Genomic DNA, 19,328 nt, shown 5'->3' with positions numbered 1-19,328 from the left:
ACTTAGTTTAGCTTATCCTGCTAAAGGTTATATCCCTCCTGTAGGGGAGGAAAAGGTTTTCCTTGATCCTCTTAGGGTTGCTGGCTGGATCTGAAAATTAAACTCACAAAGTAACAGGATAAAAGCTTACAAAGTGTAGTGAATTTTTACGTGTACAGAGGGGTCTTCAAAAGAGAAGAAATGCCTGAAGAAGTGGCCAGAACAGGAAGCTTTTATACCTTTTAGACAAGAAAACAAAAAATTTGTGAAAAATTGACAAGACAAAGGGATTTGGGCTAGAGGTAGTAAATAATGAAGAACTAGCTAGAAAGATAAGGGTTAGTTTAAGAAGCCTTGTTTGTACAGATTTCTCAGCCCCAAATTCCCTGTCTCTAGTGATAAGAATGTCTTCCTTCCTCTTGGTTCAGGGAGGGCACTTTTCACATGGGAGATTTATCTCCAGCTTTCAGGAAAGGAGAACGAGCAGGGGAAGGTCAGAGCAACATTTCTGCACCTGCCATTTTCTCAAATTCCTTCAGCTTAAGAAATTCAATATGCCAAGGCACCATATTTGGGGGTAGCGTATCCTGAACCCCCTCATACCAGCAAATTTATTTTTGATAATAACTATTCCAGGGGAAACATCTCCCTCTCCCTCTTACATATAGTTTTTGGAATAATATTGAGATCCTGCTATCTATATTATACAATAAATATTCCATATTTTATCAGAAAGCCAGGGTACTTAGAGTATTCATAAAGCTGCCAGTCTGTGTAATTCATCAAATAGATGAGCACACCCAGCTATGAAATTTTAGCCTTTCTTCATTTCAGTGTTTAAAACAAGCCAGCTAGTTTTATTAAACATATGTATCTAACATTTACATATATCCTGTGCATAAATTCTATTTTCTGATTACTATGAAGGCATACTTAGTTGACACTGTGGCATATAACAGATAGCGATGTCAGGTAAGAATTTTAAGAGTGTCATTTTATTAAGAGATGCTTTCTTTTTTTTTTTTTAAAGATTTTATGTATTTATTTGAGAGAGAGAGAATGAGAGAGAGCACATGAGAGGGGGGAGGGTCAGAGGGAGAAGCAGACTCCCCGCCGAGCAGGGAGCCCGATGCGGAACTCGATCCAGGGACTCCAGGATCATGACCTGAGCCGAAGGCGGTCGCTTAACCAACTGAGCCACCCAGGCGCCCTAAGAGATGCTTTCTTTTCTGATAAATGGCTTTGGAAGCAGCTCTAAGACTTTCCCTTTCCTCATCTCCCCCCATCTCACAGTGCACCTTTGTCAGGACACCTTTCTTTTTTTTTTTTTTTTAATTTTTTTATTCTTATATTATCCCCATACATTACATCATTAGTTTTAGATGTAGTGTTCCATGATTCATTGTTTGTGCGTAACACCCAGTGCTCCATGCAGAATGTGCCCTCCTCAATACCCATCACCAGGCTAACCCATCCTCCCACCCCCCTCCCCTCTAGAACCCTCAGTTTGTTTTTCAGAGTGTCAGGACACCTTTCTAACCTGCCTGGGGAGAATTATAATCTGCAGTGTGACTTTGCCTGCCATTAATCTTCCTCCCATTTTCGGGATCTGAAAGAAGAAATCCCTAGAGCATATTTTCCCCTGGCCTCTGAGTCATCCTGTTAGCTTCCTTAGTCACAGATACAAGAGCAGTCTTGTGCGCTCACTGCTGGTCTCTGGGGGCAGGGAAGCCATGCAACAACTCCATAGCTCAGATTTTTCCATGAAGGATTCATGCATATCACCAACCAGCAGAAAAGCAACCCTATCAACTTCAGTTAAGGTGTCACTATAAGCAGAAGATGTTTTCATGGCCAGGACACAACTCTGAAAATAAGGGAAGTGACACATGCAATTGAAATCTTAAATATATTATCATTCAGGGTGTGGGGAAAGATTTCTTTTAAAAGCTTTCATAAAATAACATTTTCTGCCAGCAGCATCATTTTATCACCAGTTGCAATAACCAACTCCTTAAATGCATGACTTCCCTTAGAAGCCATGAATAAGCCAATTCTGATTCCTGGGTACATAAATTGTCCAGGATGTCTCTTCCAAGTACCGAATTATATGTCTATATTCTGCCCACAGAAGAGCCCTGAGATCATCTTATAGCCTTGTTTTATTCCCTGAAATGCTCCACCAAAGTAGGGCAAAGAACACAACTCCCAATCAACATAATATGCAAATGGCACCACTTAAAAGTATCTTCAATGTCTGTCACTAAGTCCCATGATCAAAATTACTGGAAGGTTCACCACTATGTCAACACTCAATTCTTTCTTCACCAAGAAATATGAGTTAAAACTCAGAAGAGACTTTTACCTCATGGGTCACCGGTCACTAATTTTCCAGTCAACAGTTATCAAGTACCTCCCGAAACCTCTTTTTGTTCCAGGCACCTGCCAAGGACCTCTGGGGCAGATGTGCCCTGGAGTGGCCTGATCCTCCCAAAGGCCACAGTAACAGGCCCAGGAATCAGCTAGTGGTTTATCGTGCAGGGAACAGAAAAGATCTATTCTGGGTATCCTAGTGGTATGTCTGGAAAATTATTTGATTGTTTATTAATAGCAGCTAAATTTCACTTATTTATATTCACGGTGACCTAAACCAGGGCTTCTCAAACTATTTATGGTAAAGGATCAGTTTTTTAAAATGCTGAATTCATGCAGACTAACTTTGTTAAAATACAATAAAAATGAAGTACTAGAAAAAACAAACTTAAAAAGATCCCAAAATAGAATGCTACATTGTATTATTATTATTATATCATCATCATTAGGATATATTATTGTATATTATTATATCATATCATTATTATCATGACTCTACCAAATTGCTATAAAATTTCTTAAATGCTTACTCCCAGTTTCTGGGTTTATCTCATCACAGACTGATAACACGGTTCACCTACTCGTGCTGGTCTGTAGATCAGGCTTGAAGTAACACTGATCTAAATCATAGCCTTTTGTGCTTTAAATATCCTTACATGCTTTAAGTGTGTGGCTTTCTGAATTGTAAGCAAACTGTGATGCAAATATTTTCAGAGACATCTCTTCGCAGAAGAGGAAAGATCACATATTTGCTAGTGCAGTGGTAAATATCCCCCAACCCCCTCCCTAGGAACAGAATATAATTGTGGAATCAACATTGGCTTGGGATCCAAACAGACCAGCTTGAATACCAAACCAGTCATTTCATAGCTGTGTGACCTTTAGTGAGTTAATTAACCACTCTGAGCTTTTTTTCCTATCTGTAAAATGGGGTTGTCAGATGACCTCCTCTCAAGATCAGTGTGAAGATTAAATACAATGATGCCTAAAACACCCCAGGAATGAAGTCCACGTGCAACAGATGGACCTATCATTATTAGGAATGGTAACTCACTAAACCGGGGGCTCCTCTGAGCAGGCTGTGGGCAAAAAACACATTTCTATGTATATGCCTCAGCAACTAGCTCAATACCCAACAATAAATGCTTACGAGAGTCAAATAGAAAGGAAGGGGCAGAGGGGGTGAGTATAAAAGAAAGAAGGAAGGGAAGGAAAAAGAAAGCAAAGGAGGAGGATACGGCCAGCAGAAGTAGATCAAGATTTCTCTCCTTTTCATGAGTTTCCGAAGGTGCTTTATTATAACATGCAGAAATTGGAATGGATGAGACGTAAATTCCTTGGTTTGTAGCCAATGAGGGTTCAAAGTAGGGTCATTACCTTTCATTTGGCGTCGGACACCCACTCTGGCTAATCCACAGTGCCACTGAGCAATGTACCCAGCATTGTGCTAGGCATGCAGAGCTTGAGGTGGAGTGACTTTGGAACACACCTACTTAATTGGGGGGGGGAGAAAGATGACATAACTTGATATCATCTTGAAAACTAGAAATTATCCGTAGCTTCAAAAAGAGCCAGGCTTGGCAGTTTTTTGTGAACAAATACAAAGAAAGTGTGTCAGTGGTTTCTAATGTGTAACTGAAGTTGGGTATCATTATTCAGAAGGTCGATCTAATGGAACAGAGCTTGCCTCACAGACAGAGTGGCAGTGGGGGCTAAGTGAGGTTATTTATAACCGCCACAGTTCAGGATTGCTGATGGAGACTGCAGAGTACTATTTCTTTTTGCAGATGACGTCAGTTATTTTGGTGTGTGTTCTTGGAATGTGGTCTTTTCTAAATGATTGTTAACTGGCCGCAGCTGTTATAGAAATGATATTGGTCTTTGGCCTTTTGTGATTACAGTAATAAAACCTGTAACTGGGTATTAGTGTTCAATGATTTATTTTAAGACTACAGCCAGTTCTTTGTTCCTCTTTTGTAGGGAAGAATTGCCTTTGGAGAAACTACATTTTATTCCTCCAAAGGAAGAATCACCATTTCCAATATTCCCTGGAAGTATATAACACAATGTCTTTTTTTTCTTGCGCTTAACAAAAAAAGCGTTCCTGTGATTGTTTTAAGTACTTAATTTGGTACTTCCAGTAAGAGGAAGATTTTAGTTTTACTGAAGCTAATGTAAAATATTCCCTATCAGCAATGCTCTATGCTGTAAGAATACATAATATGGTATTTACTTCTCTGGATAGAATTGACAATGGCCTCTTGTCTCTGAAGTGATTCTCTTTTATTTCCAGGGATAGGTAAAGGAAAATAGATAGACTTCCAGGGCACTAAAGAATTCATCTCCATTCCTACAAGAAATTCTGATTTTTATCATGTTGAGTTTAGGAAGTTCTTTAGTTGCCTTTAATTTTGATTTTTTTAAAACATTAATTCTTCAGTTGGATAAATCTTTCTGACTAAATCCAAGAGGATAAGTCCTAGAATTTCAATAAATGAAATGAAGGCCTTCATAAAAGTCTTTTCGGGGTGTCTGGGTGGCAGAGTTTTAAGTGTCCAACTCTTGGTTTCAGCTCAGGTCGTGATCTCATGGGTCGTGGGATCGAGCCCCATGTTGGTCTCCCTACTCAGCACAGAGTCAGCTTAAGACTCTCTCTCCCTCTGCCCCTCCCCACTGCTCTCTCTCTCTCTCCTTCTGTCTCGCTCAAATAAATAAGATTTTTTTTAAAAAAAAAAGGTATTTTCCTCTTTGATGCATTAAACATTTGTAAGCATCAAAATTCTATGTGTATGATTAGCGATGTAGAATGTAATGCCTCATCTTGAATAGCTGCATCCTTCAGCCCCCCAGGACAAGAAAGCAGGCAAAGCCTGACACTGGAAGAATCAGATTGCCCAGGGGAAAATGATGAGATACATTTTATAGCCCTTTGATTTCCTCCTAATTCAGTGGGTCTTTGATTCCTGGTTTAAATTTATAAGATTTATTATCATTCTACTTGCAATAAAAATATGTTCATTTTTCAAGTAGTAATACTCTAATTAAGAATTGAGGAAGAAATTACTGTAACACAATGGAATGCAGAGCTTTAAGAGCTTTCAAAAAATTACCAGTATAAACAACTGGCTATTTAGGGTCGGTGATGGATCTTCTTTTGTTCTGGCAAGATATGAGAGAAAAAAGGGTTCCTATAGTTATTTTCCTTTGTCGGTGATAAACAAAGATGGAGATCAAGACCCATCCTGGCATGTATACATGCCATTCATAGTGAGAGTCATTTATGCAAACCCTGGGGCAGAATTTTACTCTGTGTTGAAGCTGTGATGATCCCTAGCTGGGTCCCTTAAATCGCCTAAGGAAGCAGTGGCCTATGTTTAACATCATCTCCCAATTTTTAATGATATCTGGAGACACCCAAATCACACCCTCTGGATTTGTCTCCAGTGACCGTCTCCTGACCTTTGGTCCTGATTTAAGCCTTCAAAAATGAGACACATTCCAGTTGATTTTGTATTGTGTATCCAAAGATCCAAACTATTTCTCTTTCTCTTCATTGCCTTCTGTGGCTCTGAGACAAAGGCTTCGCTGTTTCATTGTCTCAGTAAGTTAATACTTAAAGGGTATGTTTTCATACATTTTGTTTCTTTGTAATCTTAGTGCAAGGTGCTGGGAGAAGGGTGAAGTTGGAGGCTTTTGCTCTTCTCTCCAATGCTGACTGCCCCTTGTATGTTAGGTGCTGCTACCCTTGTATGTCCCCTCATTCCCTAGCAAACTTGCCTTAGGATCCCCATTTATACGAAGGTTCAACTAACTGATCACAACCTAAAGCAATGGTTCTCAGCCCACGGTGCCCATCAGCATCACACGGGGAGGAAAAATTCACCTGCTTTGGTTCTACTCCAGACTTAGTGAATCAGTATTGCTAGGAATGGGAACAGGAATATTTATTTCTTAAAAGACCTTGAGTATTCCTGATTAAGAATTACTGACCTTCCCCTGAATCTGCATTTTAATGGGTTCAAAACCTGCAACTAGAGCCACTCTGATCAACTAAAGAATTTTAAGCAGCCACCAAAGAGAAATGCAGAAAGCAGAGAATTCCCAGGACATAATGGGTGGAGGACTTTGGCTCCAAATTCCTTGCTTATAACAACTACATTTTTTTTTATTCTTATGTTAATCCCCATACATTACATCATTAGTTTTAGATGAAGTGTTCCATGATTCATTGTTTGTGCATAACACCCAGTGCTCCATGCAGAATGTGCCCTCCTCAATATCCACCACCAGGCTAACCCATCCTCCCACCCCCCTCCCCTCTAGAACCCTGTTTGTTTTTCAGAGTCCATCATCTCTCATGGTTCGTCTACCCCTCCGATTTCCCCTGCTTCATTCTTCCCCTCCCGCTACCTTCTTCTTCTTCTTTTTTTTTTCTTAACATATATTGCATTATTAACAACTACATTTTTTTAACAATAAAATATTTTATGAAGTTTTTTTTTTTCTGACTAAAACCTGGATGTTCTTTACAGGAAACATGAAAAGAATATGAGAAAGAAAATAAAAACTCTAAGACATAGAACTTTTAATATTTTGGCTTATTTCCTTCCATTCTTTAGGCAATTATTTGCATTTTGATGTTTGATTTTTAAAAAATTGGTCTTATCTTTTTTATATTCTTTCCTGCCAGTAAACCTTCATTTTGTTCTATGAATGTATGGTCTACATCTAGTTCTTTCTCTTTCTCTCTCTGTCCCCCTCTCCCTCCCTCCAACTCCCTCCGTCTCTCTCCCTCCCTCTTTCTCCTCCCTCCCTCTCTCTCTCTCTCTCTCTCTCACACACACACACACACAGTGCCTAACATAGAGCCTCTCCTATTTTATGTGCTCAATAAATATGTGCAGCCTGAATGAATTTGGTGACCCAGTTTTGGACTCCTTTCTGGGCATTCACAGAAACATAGTAACAAAACATTATAATGGTGTCTATTCCTTGCTTTCTCAATCAGCTTCTAAAGAAAATATTTTTTTTAGGATAATTGTGTAAAAAATCCATAATAGAATTATCAAATACAATTTGAGTGACTCTTTGATCTTTCAAAATTACTCCTTGGCAATTTTTAAGTTTGAAAAAAAAAATCTGTCTTCTAAGAAATAAGACTCTGCTTCTCTCTTAATTTCTTCCAAAAAGTATCACTTCTAATTCCATTCAGCAGCTGCAACAGTCAGGATTAGGTTTGGTTGCATATATTAGTGATCCCAAATAAAAATGGCTTTAAACAAGAAAAAGTCCAAAGGTAAATAATCCAGTGCTGGCAGGGCATTCCCATGGTCTATCAGAGACCACAGCTCCTTCTTTCTTCCTTCTTTACCATCGTTTGTATGTGTCTTTCCTCCTTAAAGTCTACCCACAGTCATATTTGGCTATTATAGTACCACCCTTTACATCCATATTCCTGGCAAGAAAAAGGAGGAAAGAGAAAAGGGGAAAAAAGAGAGCATCTGAACTGAGTTAGTGCCTGTTAGGGAGCAATCCTAGAAGACATGCCCATCCATTTGTTTATATCTCAGTTGAGCCCTAGCTTCAAGGGAAGCTGGGAAATGTGGTCAGTTGCCACTAAGAATACAATCATGGTTCTGTTAATAATAAACAATGGACAACAGATATTGTATAGTCAGCTAGCACATAAGAGACCACAGCAAAGTCTCTCTTACATCATTCAATGGTCAAGATGCAAATAACAAAACACCTACCAACAAGGAGCTTAAGTAGTAAATTTTATCCTAAAAACTTAGAATGGTGCAGGGTTGTTTCAGAAGCTCAAGGATGTTATCAAGGTCTGGGCATCTTCCAACGTTCTGTTATGCCATTCAAAAATATATCAACAATGTCTTTCTCTGTAGCCAAAAAAAAAATGGCTGCATTGTGTCATCACATTACAACATCCAAATCCTCAAAAGGGCAAGTTCCCATCTGTGTCTCTTCAGGGAAGAAACCTCCCAGCTGACTAACTGGGCATCACGTGCCCATGCTTACACCAATCATTAGCAAGTGTACTGGAATTACAACAACTGGTTTACAGTAATGAATCAGTGATTCCCTTCTGGGCCAGAGTATGTGAGAAGGTAAATACTTGAACAAAATCAGGGCTCAGCTACCAAAGAAGAAAGAAAGTCAAGGCGGTGGGGAGAATGACTTTTGGCTAGATGTCTGCCACACTTATTCTGTTTTATAAAACACAGATTTATAATTATTCTGAGCAGTACATACTTAGGAAATTCCATGATACCTCATTCATTACTTAATTAGCATTTTCTTTCAAAAGGGCAAAATACAAGCCTGATATCAGACAATGAATCATTAAACATTAACACACAGGCACAGATTTCTCTTTCTATAGTTGGAGAAAAATAAAAGGAACGGTACTTTTTGATGAATACTATCAGTACTCATTAAGTGTTACACTTTTAGCATTACAGTCGCACTGGGGAAGAGAAAAAAGTCCCAATTATTCTAAACTTCAAATAATCATCAAATAATTTGCATTTATCCCACACAGATGAAAATACATTTTTATTGGATGTTCCACTTAAACCGCTAAGGACATTAACTGATCAATGAACGTGACATTTTCTTTTATTTTCCCCCCAATAATAGCATTGTCTGTGTGCCCTATTGTATGTGTCTCCACCCATTGTTCCAGATAAAGCAACCCACCTTATGTGTTGAAGATTTGAATTTCCTTAGGTCTAAGAGGAAATATTTGACTTGAATTCCTGGGGACAACTGTACCTGTCTCTCACCCACGTGGCCAATGAGGATAAAAATAGCGCACTGAGAAGCACTTTCAAAAAAGTTCCTTTACTCTTTGGGCTTTCCCTTCTGCTGGGAGTGAGGAAATCATCCAGCAGCCATCTTTTAACCTGGTGGTTGGAACCCACTCACCCAAGATTGCGGGGCAGAAATAAAGGAAGTGCGTTGGTTCCTGGTGACAACCTGGAGCATTCATACCAGCTCAGGCCTGCCTCCATCTCAACTTCTACATGAAAAATTAACCCTTCTCTATTTTAGCACTGTGGTCGGGTCTCTCTTTTTGGCAGAAGCATTAATATCCTAACCAGTTCATGTAACTGCTGCAACAAGCTTGGGGGTATTATCATGACTGATCTCATTTTTTTTTTCATGATGACAGACTGATAAATCATGGGGTCAAAATCCAAACACAGTTTTATCTCGCCCTAAAGTACATACGTTTAATTATCCAGCTATCGGGTGAGCCAAGCTGGGATGGTCTATCTGCTTAGGCAGGGATGGGGTGGGAGAGGGGCAGTGCAGACTCCAGAGCAAAAACCAGGTCACCGGGCGCCTGGGTGGCTCAGTCGTTAGGCGTCTGCCTTCGGCTCAGGTCATGATCCCGGGGTCCTGGGATCGAGTCCCGCATCGGGCTCCCTGCTCGGCAGGAAGCCTGCTTCTCCCTCTCCCACTCCCCCTGCTTGTGTTCCTGCTCTCACTATCTCTCTCTCTGTCAAATAAATAAATAAAAATCTTTAAAAAAAAAAAAAAAAAAACCAGGTCACCAGAATCCTAGCAGACGCATGTGTGCGTGCACAGTAACAAGGCCCAAGAAATAGAATCATGCTGATGAATGCAGCCCCATCTGCTTTTTAGTCCTGATCCTTGCACTTGCGGTATTTCTGGGCCCGAAACCTGAAGTCAAAATAAAACACATACCTAGCAGTTAGGTCCCTAACTGAGTTGATGCTGATCCTGGTAAGTCAAATCTCGGAGAAGAAATTTTATCTGAATTAACTAGTTTAATTGTCTGTGAAATCCAAGTTGACCAAATAATTGCAAGTTAATCCTCCCATTTAATGCTGTTTCGAAGCTCCCACTGATTGGAAAGGTGCTATTTGTATTCTGGGAGTCCTCTGCCTCTATGTAACAGGTATGCCTCCTGTCACTAGTGTGGAGTGCAAATGTCTGGGGACATTTGGCAATGTCTGGAGTCATTTTTGGTTGTCACACCTGAGCGATGTTACTGGCATCTAGTGGATAGAGTTCAGGGATGCTGCTAAACCTCCAAGGCACAGGACACACGCCCTAGCACGGAGAATTATCCAGGCCAAAATGTCAATAGTGCTGCCCTTGAGAAAGCAAGCTGTGGTCAAACAGTACTTAGTGAAGGGAGAACTAGGCACTTTAACCTGTTAATGACACTCCAATCAGTGATTTCTGGCTCCAAAGTAGTATTTAAACCTGGCCTCTTGATTCAACAAATTAAGCAGCTAATTGATCATACTCTATTGCATGTTTTCCATTGTAGATGCAGCCAAAAAGTGTAGCTGATAGGCTTCTAAAATCCTTCATCCTTTCTGTTTCAAGTTTTAGTGTTTACTGGAAGGTCATTAAGTTGCTTTGCTTTTGAAGTCCATTTATTACTTCTAAATCTAGTGCAGTCTATTTAGTCCTTTCTTAATGCTGTCTAGTGAAACATTAATGAGGAGCTCACGCATAGTCATAGAATTTGTCTGATTATCTCATTTATTTTTAATGAGCTTGCTGCTTACACTTCAGGATAACCTAACAGAAATTGGATAATGTAATTCTCTTTAGGTGGAGTGCCCCTAAATTTGACTCTAAATTATTAATCATATGCTGAGGACATTAAAGAGTCTTTTGCCTATAAATTTACATAAATCTTTGACTACATAATTCTATCAATATAGTCTCTTCCCAGAAATGTCTTTTAACCAATTACTGTGGCTGAAAACATTCAATTTTCTTCAGCGTGGAGTCCTCAGAATTCAAAATCTGAAAAAATTGAGCTCCATCATAAGATCCAAACTCGAGCCCACTATTAAGCATTACAGTCACATCAGTTTCCCAAGAAGAAAAGTGAATCGGTATTTTAAATATCAATTTGTGGCTTTCAGAATCAAGGTAATATCTTTAATTCAATCTATTTTTGTACCTAGATCACCTAGGCTTGTTATATATGGTTTTAAATTCTCACCTTATGGATTCGGACACAAAGTTTCATTAATATTCTACTAGTTTTACGCCTAGTGAGTACCCTAAGTCCCATGGTAACGATGATTGTAAGATCACTCAGCCAGTAAAAGTTTATTTGACAACTGGAAACATCTTAGCACAAAAAAGATTACATTAGTTGTCTTTATCAATAAACCCCAAACTTCTGTAACCCAGCCCTTTTCTAAGAACGGTAGCAAATACATCTTTCCAATAGAGCAAGAATAACGTTGAAACTCAGCCTGTAAATGTTACAAAGATTCCTATATAGTCCTGACTCTACCGATCCTAACTCCTCCATCCCAAAACAACCACAAACTAATGCTGTCAATTCATGGCAGCTACAAATCAATTCAGGCTGTGTTTATCCTAGAATCATTACAAAACATGACAAAAGAAGCCTTCTACTGAATTAATCAGCCTCAGCTCATCAACACAAGAGGACAATGAGGATGTCCAATACTTCCCAGACTCTCCTAGTCCACCAACATTTCTCTCAGCCAAAACCAGTTGGTTTGATTGAAAGCTGGAGCGATAATGTTGCAGCGAGTATATCAACTCTGTAGGACAACGTTAGTGGAAACACCACAAATAGGGCAGTCATGCTGGTCATTTTGGTCATGGAGATTCACGTATTAGGGCTCCAGTGGACTAATTAGTCTTATTCTTTTGCTCCAGTGGACTAATTAGTCTTTATTCTTTCAGTTCAAAAGTAGACCCAGAAATCAAATGAAGATCAAAATATGAAATTTATTGCCAGTAAAGCTGGATTAGAGTAAGCTAGCTAGCACCTATGACTAAGTCAGACTTCTTGTTCTTTCCTGAGCTGCACACAGAGGGAGGACCCTCGGCAGGCCGGGGATGCCCTTGTGCTTGTCATCTGAGGTGAAGAGTATGTAACCCTGGAAAGGCTAGTTGAGAAAAGATGGATGCCAATAGCTCAACGCTCTTCTAGCAACCCCACAGTGGAAGGAGCCAGCAAAAGAAGGAAGGCAAAAGCTTCTGCCCAATACTTCCAAGAGCCTGGAAGTTCTTACTTTATGAGCCATGGCTGGAAAGCCAGGACAAGGAGAAAATGATCCCCTATGACCCCCAAATGTCATTGCTTTGCAAAACCAGGGATTGAATCTTTCAGCTTCCAGTAGCCCGTCTTTAGGTATAGAAATAGAAATAGTCTTTATCCTTAAAACAGAGTTTGCTTTTAAGATCCTATAAATACACTATGGAATTGATGGCTCAGTGTTGGATGAAATATTTAATTTCATCAACCAGTGCTGTTTTGTATGGAGATGACCAGATTATATTAACTTCAATTATTGAGCAAATCTCTAGTGTCTCCTTGATGACAAGGTTAATATTAGATACTTAAATAATAGTGTGGTCCTCATGACAAGAAAAAAAAATTCTTTGTAACTATGTATGGTGATGGATGTTCACTAGACTATTGTGGTGACCGCTTTGTAATATATTCAAATAGCAAGAATCATTATGTTGTACACCTGAAACTGATATAATGCAATATGCCACTTGTACCTCAATTTAAAAAAATAGCCACCTGGGTGGCTCAGTTGGTTAAGCATCTGCCTTCAGCTCAGGTCATGATCTCAGGGTCCTGGATCGAGTCCCGTGTCGGGCCCTCTGCTCAGCAGGGAGCCTGCTTCTCTCTCTCCCTCTGTGCTCACTCACACACTCTCTCTCTCAAATAAATAAAATCTTAAAAAGAAATAGCATGGTAAAGGAATCTTGGAAATAATTTCGAACAGTGGTTCTTAACACTGATTGCACATTCAAATCACCTGATGAACACTAATAGATAAACATGGATGGCAGTCCCCATTCTCAGAGGTTTTGATTGAATTGATCTCAGGTGTGGCTCAGACATCAGGATTGGAAGAGTCCCCAGCATGGCTTCCAAATTTGTAAAGGAGTCTCTCCTGGTAAACGCCGCCCAGAGCCAGGAGTCAGGGCTTGGCTCAGGCTGTGCTCTCCACCTGCACCCCTCAGCAGCGCTTTTCTGATCATTATAAAGCTGCCAGAGTATTCATATTGGCCCTGTTCCCAAGTTGAGGAAATCTGGAAATTGAGGGGGAACTCAAAGTATTGAATTAGAAGCAGCAACCCTTGGGGGCTAGTCTGAGGTCTAACTCTTACAAACTCCATAACCTCAGAGACGTCTGCCCTCTGGGATTCTGTGCTCTCCTTTGTTACAAAGTATAACAGGAGTGTGTTGAATCTCTGTTTCAGCTACAGGAACTCTCTGTTTCAGCTATAGGAACTCTAGGGCCCATTTTGTTCCATCTCATGCAAGTCCTAATACAGGGAGTGTATTAGACTAGGAACTAGTTTTCTACTTCCGGAGGAGGCGTCAAAAGCAGCTCATCCCCCTAAATAAGTGGCTTTTTACCCAGAGACATATTCACAGAGCAAGGATAAAGCAAAGCAAACTTATTACTGACTCTCATCCCCCTAAAACCCAGTGGGCAAGAAAGGAGGGGATCCCTGACCAAATCTGGGGATTTATGGGGTACAGAATCTCACCACTCCTGGCAGGATTTGGGCATGCCCAAGGTGAAGGGAATGTGGGGCTGTTCTGCTTGGTCAGGATCCACAGGGAGATGTGCTCCTTTGCTCAAGAACAGAACTGCATCCCTTTGGCAGATCTCTGGAAACAGAACTGGTAACCAGACTGGGGCTTTAGCCACTAATTCTCAAAAGTTAGCATGCGTCAGAATGACTCAGAGAAAGTGCTAAAACCCAGATTGCTGGTCTCTGTGCTCCCATTGCCCCCTCCAGAGTTTCTGATTTATTAGGTCTGAGATGGGGCTTGAGAGTTTGCTGCTTCTGCTGGTCTGGGGAGCACACTCTGAGGACCATTGCTCTAGGCCATCTTAGAGCCACTAGGCTCCCCTTTCTGCAAGGCAGTCGCATGTGTTTGGGCCACTAAAATCCCCTGAAAACCTCTGAATCCAGTTGTATTTTTTGTGAAAGATATTTCCAAATTTTAGGTTTCATCAGGATTTTTGTACAATATTGTCATTAACCAAAGACAAATTTGTTATTCCATTAAGTTGCAAAGACAAAACATGCACAAATGCACACGCACAACTTGACCTTCTATTTGATAGATGAACATCACAGATAAAGATCACACTGAGATTTGTTTCTCCATATCTTTTTTGATTGTTTTAAAAGTTCCATATGGTGACTATTAGTAAATATACACTTTTGTCCACTTGTAGCCAAAAGACTGTTTAACTTTCTTGCTCTTATACATAACGCCCCAATGAACATTATTTAAGTATAATATTTCCCCCCAGCATTTTGGATTGCAAATACAGCTACTGTCACACGGAGTGAAATTATCCTTCATGCATTGTGTTAGCCCGGGTTCTCCAGAGAAACAGAACCAACAGGATATAAAAGGAGATTGAGTAAGAGGAATCGGCTCATGCAATTATGGAGGCTGAGAAGTCCCACCATCTGCCATCCGCAAGCTGCAGACCCAGGAAAGCCAGTGCTGTAATTCAATCTGAGGTTGAAGGCTTGAGAACCAGGGGAGCTGATGATGTAAATCCCAGGCAGGAGATGAGATGAGATAGCTCAGCTGCAGAAACAAGGCAGAAAAAAGGGGAAAAATTCCTCCTTCCTCTGACTTTTGTTCTATTCTGGTCCTCAACAGAGTGGATGATGCCCAGCCACATTAGGGAAGTCATCTGCTTTACTGAGTCTCCCAATTCAAATATTAATCTGATCTGGGGGCACCTGGGGGCTCAGTTGGTTAAGCATCCGATTCTTGATCTCAGCTCAGGTCTTGATCTCAGGGTCGTGAGTTCAAACCTCACGTTGAGTGCCATGCTGGCTATGGAGCCCACTTAAAAGGAAAAAAAAATTTTAAATACTAAACTGATCCAGAAACACTCTCTTAGATATGTCCAAAAATAATGTTTGACCAGATATCTGGGCATCCTCTGATCTAGTCAGGTAGACACATAAAATTAATGATCATATGCACATTTAAAAAATTCCTATTCCCAGCAAATGGTTCTAACTATCCCCTCAACTTCCAGTCCTGGGGCCTTGTTGGATTGTGGTTGCACTAAGTATTTAGTCACTCAAACAGTATTTATTGATTCTATAGTTCTGTGCTAGAAGCTAGGAATACAGTGGTAAACAGGACCAGTTATGGTCCCTAGTTTTATGGAGCTTACATTTTTTTTTAAAGATTTTGTTTACTTATTTGACAGAGAAAGACACAGCAAGAGAGGGGACATAAGCAGGGGAGTAGGAGAAGGAGAAGCAGGCTTCCCACTGAGCAGGAAGCCCGATGCGGGGCTCGATCCCAGGACCCCGGGATCATGACCTGAGCTGAAGGCAGATGCCCAACGAGTGAGCCACCCAGGTGCCCCTGGAGCTTACATTTTTGAGAGAGACAAAGAAGAGAGAAAGAGGTATATGTGTGTGCAGAGGAGGAGATAACAAGTAATTGCAAGTTATAATACCTATGATGAAAGAAAAAATGAGGTGCTAAGATCAAGATTAATAGAAATGGGTGGTTGCCAAGAAAGGCCTCTCCAAGGAGTCATTTAAGCTGAAACTGAGGATAGGGCTTAGCTAGCCATGCTGCTGTAGGTAGGAGATTCTGGCTTAAAAAAGTTGTAAGGGCAAAGGCCCTGTGGTGGGCAAGAGTACCAGGTAGAGAAACTGAAGGAAGAATAGTGCAGCTAGAACCAAGGAACAGTAGAGAGAAAGAAAAAGAGGATACAGCAGTAAAATACTTGGTAAGCCATTGTAAAAAGTTGGGGTTTTATTCTCAGTGAATGGATAATTTTAAGCAGGGGAATTATATAATCAGATTTTTGTTTTAAGAGAATCACTTTTGCTATCAAGTGAAGAATGGATTAGAGAAGGAAGACTAATTAGAAGGTCCTTGTGTTGTCCAGGCAAATGATGGTACAAGGGACTAAGAGAACTGGTGAGTAAAGGACAGAGCCATGGTAACGGAAATATATTTAGAGATAATCCATCCAGGATTTCCTGATACGTGGAGATGAGACAGTGAAGGAAGGGGAAAAATTGAGGATGATACGTAGATTTCTGGCTTGAGAAATGGAGGGAGTAGTTATATAAGTTACATCTCTGGCTAAGACTTGGGCAGGGAAGAGAAGGTTACCAATGAGGTAAATGAAGTGACAGTAGGCTATCCCACTGAGGCATTCCCGAGTAGTTTTCCAGGACTCCCTCTAAGGAAGCCAGCCAAGTGGGAGACTATGAGACAATACTCTGTTTTCTCTTCCAATCTCCATGATCTCTTTCTTTTGGAAATCTTCTCCCCAAACCAGGCTACAGTGTGCAACTGTCTTTCCAGTTTCCTAAATCTCAGTACCAGAGCTCCTCCCATCTACTCTCTCTTGCTACCTCTGTAGCTCTTAAGGATTTCCCTGCTAATTACACACACACACAACAGGTATTATGAATTTTTAAGTTCCAATTCCTGGTTCCCTTCTTGCATCCAGTCATGATAAATGGAAGCCCAGATGAGTTCCTCGCTCTGAGATTTTCCTTCTAAGAGGGGACTTCACCAACTTCTCCATCTCAAACCCTCTTGTCCTCAAAGTTCTCCTTGAACCCAGCCTTAGTTCTGATAGACTGTTTCCTCCTGGAATGCTTCACTTCAGACACCATGGGCTTCTGAAGCCATTAGGTACTCTTTCTTAAATATGTGTATTATCACCTAGAGGGGCCATAGCAAGTTACCACAAATTGGGTGGCTTTACAAAAAGGAAACTTATTCTCTGACAGTGCTAGAAGTTCAAAATCAAGGTGTCAGCAGGCTCTGGGGAGGGATCCTTCTTTGCCTCTTCTGGCTTCTGATGTTCCCTGCTTGTGACAGCGTCACTCCAGTCTTGCCTCCATCTTCACATGGTGGTCTTCCCTCTGCATCTCTGTCTATGTCCAAATTTTCCTCTACTTGTAAGAACACCAGTCATGTTGGATTAAGGGCCCACCCTATTTCAATATTGCCTCCTTTAACTTAACATCTACAATGACCCTATTTCCCAATAAGATCACATTTTGAGGTACTGGTGTGGAGCTTCAACATACCTTTGGGGGGGCACAATTCAACCCATAACAGTGTGCAATTTACATTTCTTATGAGTACAGACTGTGCGACATCTCTCTCTGGAATTTTTCCACCTGCCAGGCATGGTGGACCACAGTGGGTTGTCCCATTGAGGCATTCCTTCCATACTTGCCTGGTAGCCTCAGAAACTTCATGGAGATACAGAGGTGATGTGCCTGTAAAGTTTGCTTCATACTATCATATAATCAGGGCACCTGATTATATATTTTTAATATGAAAAATAATCATTAAACACATTGAATATTTTTGTTGACCTGATCAATGCATTTTTTCCATGTACACAAGCTGCATGGGGAATCAAGTTATCAATTGCTTTTCAGCCTTTTGGCTAAGATCAAGCCAAATCAAGTTATCAGACACTTTTTGGAAAGAATGGAATAAGCTGGGTGGTGGGGGTGGGAGGCAGAAATTTTACAATTTGGGCATTTGGTGGCATCCACCCAAAACTACAATAAGAAGGCAATTAGAAGGACCCCATCTATAATTTGTGTTTAGATGACACAGCTATTCTTATCTCTTGACAAGTGATTTCCACCTCCTTGGCTGACAAAACCCTCCCCTGTCCTGATTTTCAATCAGATTAATGTCCATTCTTGCTGCCTTCGGAACCATTTGGTCCTGTTAAGGTACTTAATAATCTCTGCACTGACACATTAGGAATTCATTTAGTTTAACTCTGAGAGGGTAACTTTATTTCCAAGATTTTGAGGGACACAGTGACACCACACTACAGGGATTTTGTTTTCCTTTAGTGTCTTTGCCTTCACAAGAGCAGAGAGAGTATATTCAGATGGGTCAGAGGGAAGAAAGGTAAAGGTCCCAGTGAAGGGGCTATCTTGTACAGTGCACTGCAAACTCTCAGGAATGCGGGAGGATAATAGGAAGACTAAGGAATGAGAGGCGCGTAAGAGTGAAATGAGAGTGGAAACTGACCTCATCTTTGCAATTTTCCCGCAGAGCCAGTTCTGACAGTATCTTCCTACCCCTTTACAAAGAGCAGCCAGTGAAAACTGAGATGACAACAATGTGTTTTTTTTTTCCCTTGTAAAGCTGGGCTCAATTTGAGATGGAATATTAATGGAAAAAGGCTCAATATCTCATTACCAATCCCCATGGGCTTATAGTCCCCAGAAAAGATAAACATTTGAATAGATGATAATAATGTGTATGGTAATTTGTAGTCAGCTTGCCACATGCATTTTCATCGAGTCTTTTATTTTAAACTAGTGCTTCTGAGTGACATTTGCAATAATTATATACATATATATTTTGAATTCTGAGCTCAGGATTTGATGATCATTAAGCCCACACAAGCCTTCGAAAAAGAGCAGCATTCCTATTGATTTACCCAGGACAGGCAACACATTGTCTAGAGTCTTTCCCTTTTTTCTTTCAGTTCATTGAGTAAAAATAGATTGAGGCTTACACTAGTTTCCTCAAAATTTTGTTTGAAGGTGAACTTGAGGTCACCTTAATAGCTATCAAAACCCTTCTTATTGTCAAGCTTGGAAAACTTTCCACAATTTTCTGTTTGAAATGCTGTCTTTGGGGGAACTTTAACCTTCTTCTGACTTCTAATTAGCTTTTCTTCAATAACAAGAGTTCAGTGGGAAGGGAAAACAGTCAGAGAGGTTGCCTGGGGCACACAAGTTGCAAAAGTAATGGGACTCCTTTCATCTCTTCCTCTGAAGCAATTCCAAGGATTAATATTGTTGTCTTTAAAGTATGCTTTGGAACCAAGCCTCCCAAAGAAGGTATTGACATATACAAGCAGACACAATTCCCAGATGAGCCATTGGTTGAT

The 19,328-nt window shown here is 40.4% G+C and overlaps 1 protein-coding gene across 1 annotated transcript in view; it reads left to right on the top strand.

Annotated features, from left to right (window-relative positions):
- Positions 1 to 944: 944 nt before the first annotated feature.
- TRUB1 (TruB pseudouridine synthase family member 1) overlaps positions 945 to 19,328 on the top strand; it is a 43,785-nt gene continuing 25,401 nt past the window's right edge. Inside the window, exon 1 of the mRNA XM_081823065.1 lies at positions 945 to 951. Within this exon, the coding sequence (XP_081679191.1) occupies positions 945 to 951 (7 nt within the window). The remainder of the gene's footprint in view (positions 952 to 19,328) is intronic.

Source organism: Leptonychotes weddellii, chromosome 6 (assembly GCF_054177405.1).
Source record: "Leptonychotes weddellii isolate Sample4059 chromosome 6, ASM5417740v2, whole genome shotgun sequence".
In the NCBI taxonomy this organism is placed as follows: Eukaryota; Metazoa; Chordata; class Mammalia; order Carnivora; family Phocidae; genus Leptonychotes; species Leptonychotes weddellii.
The sequence above is the reverse complement of the archived record's forward strand: the minus strand, read 5'-3'. Positions and strand labels throughout refer to the sequence as shown.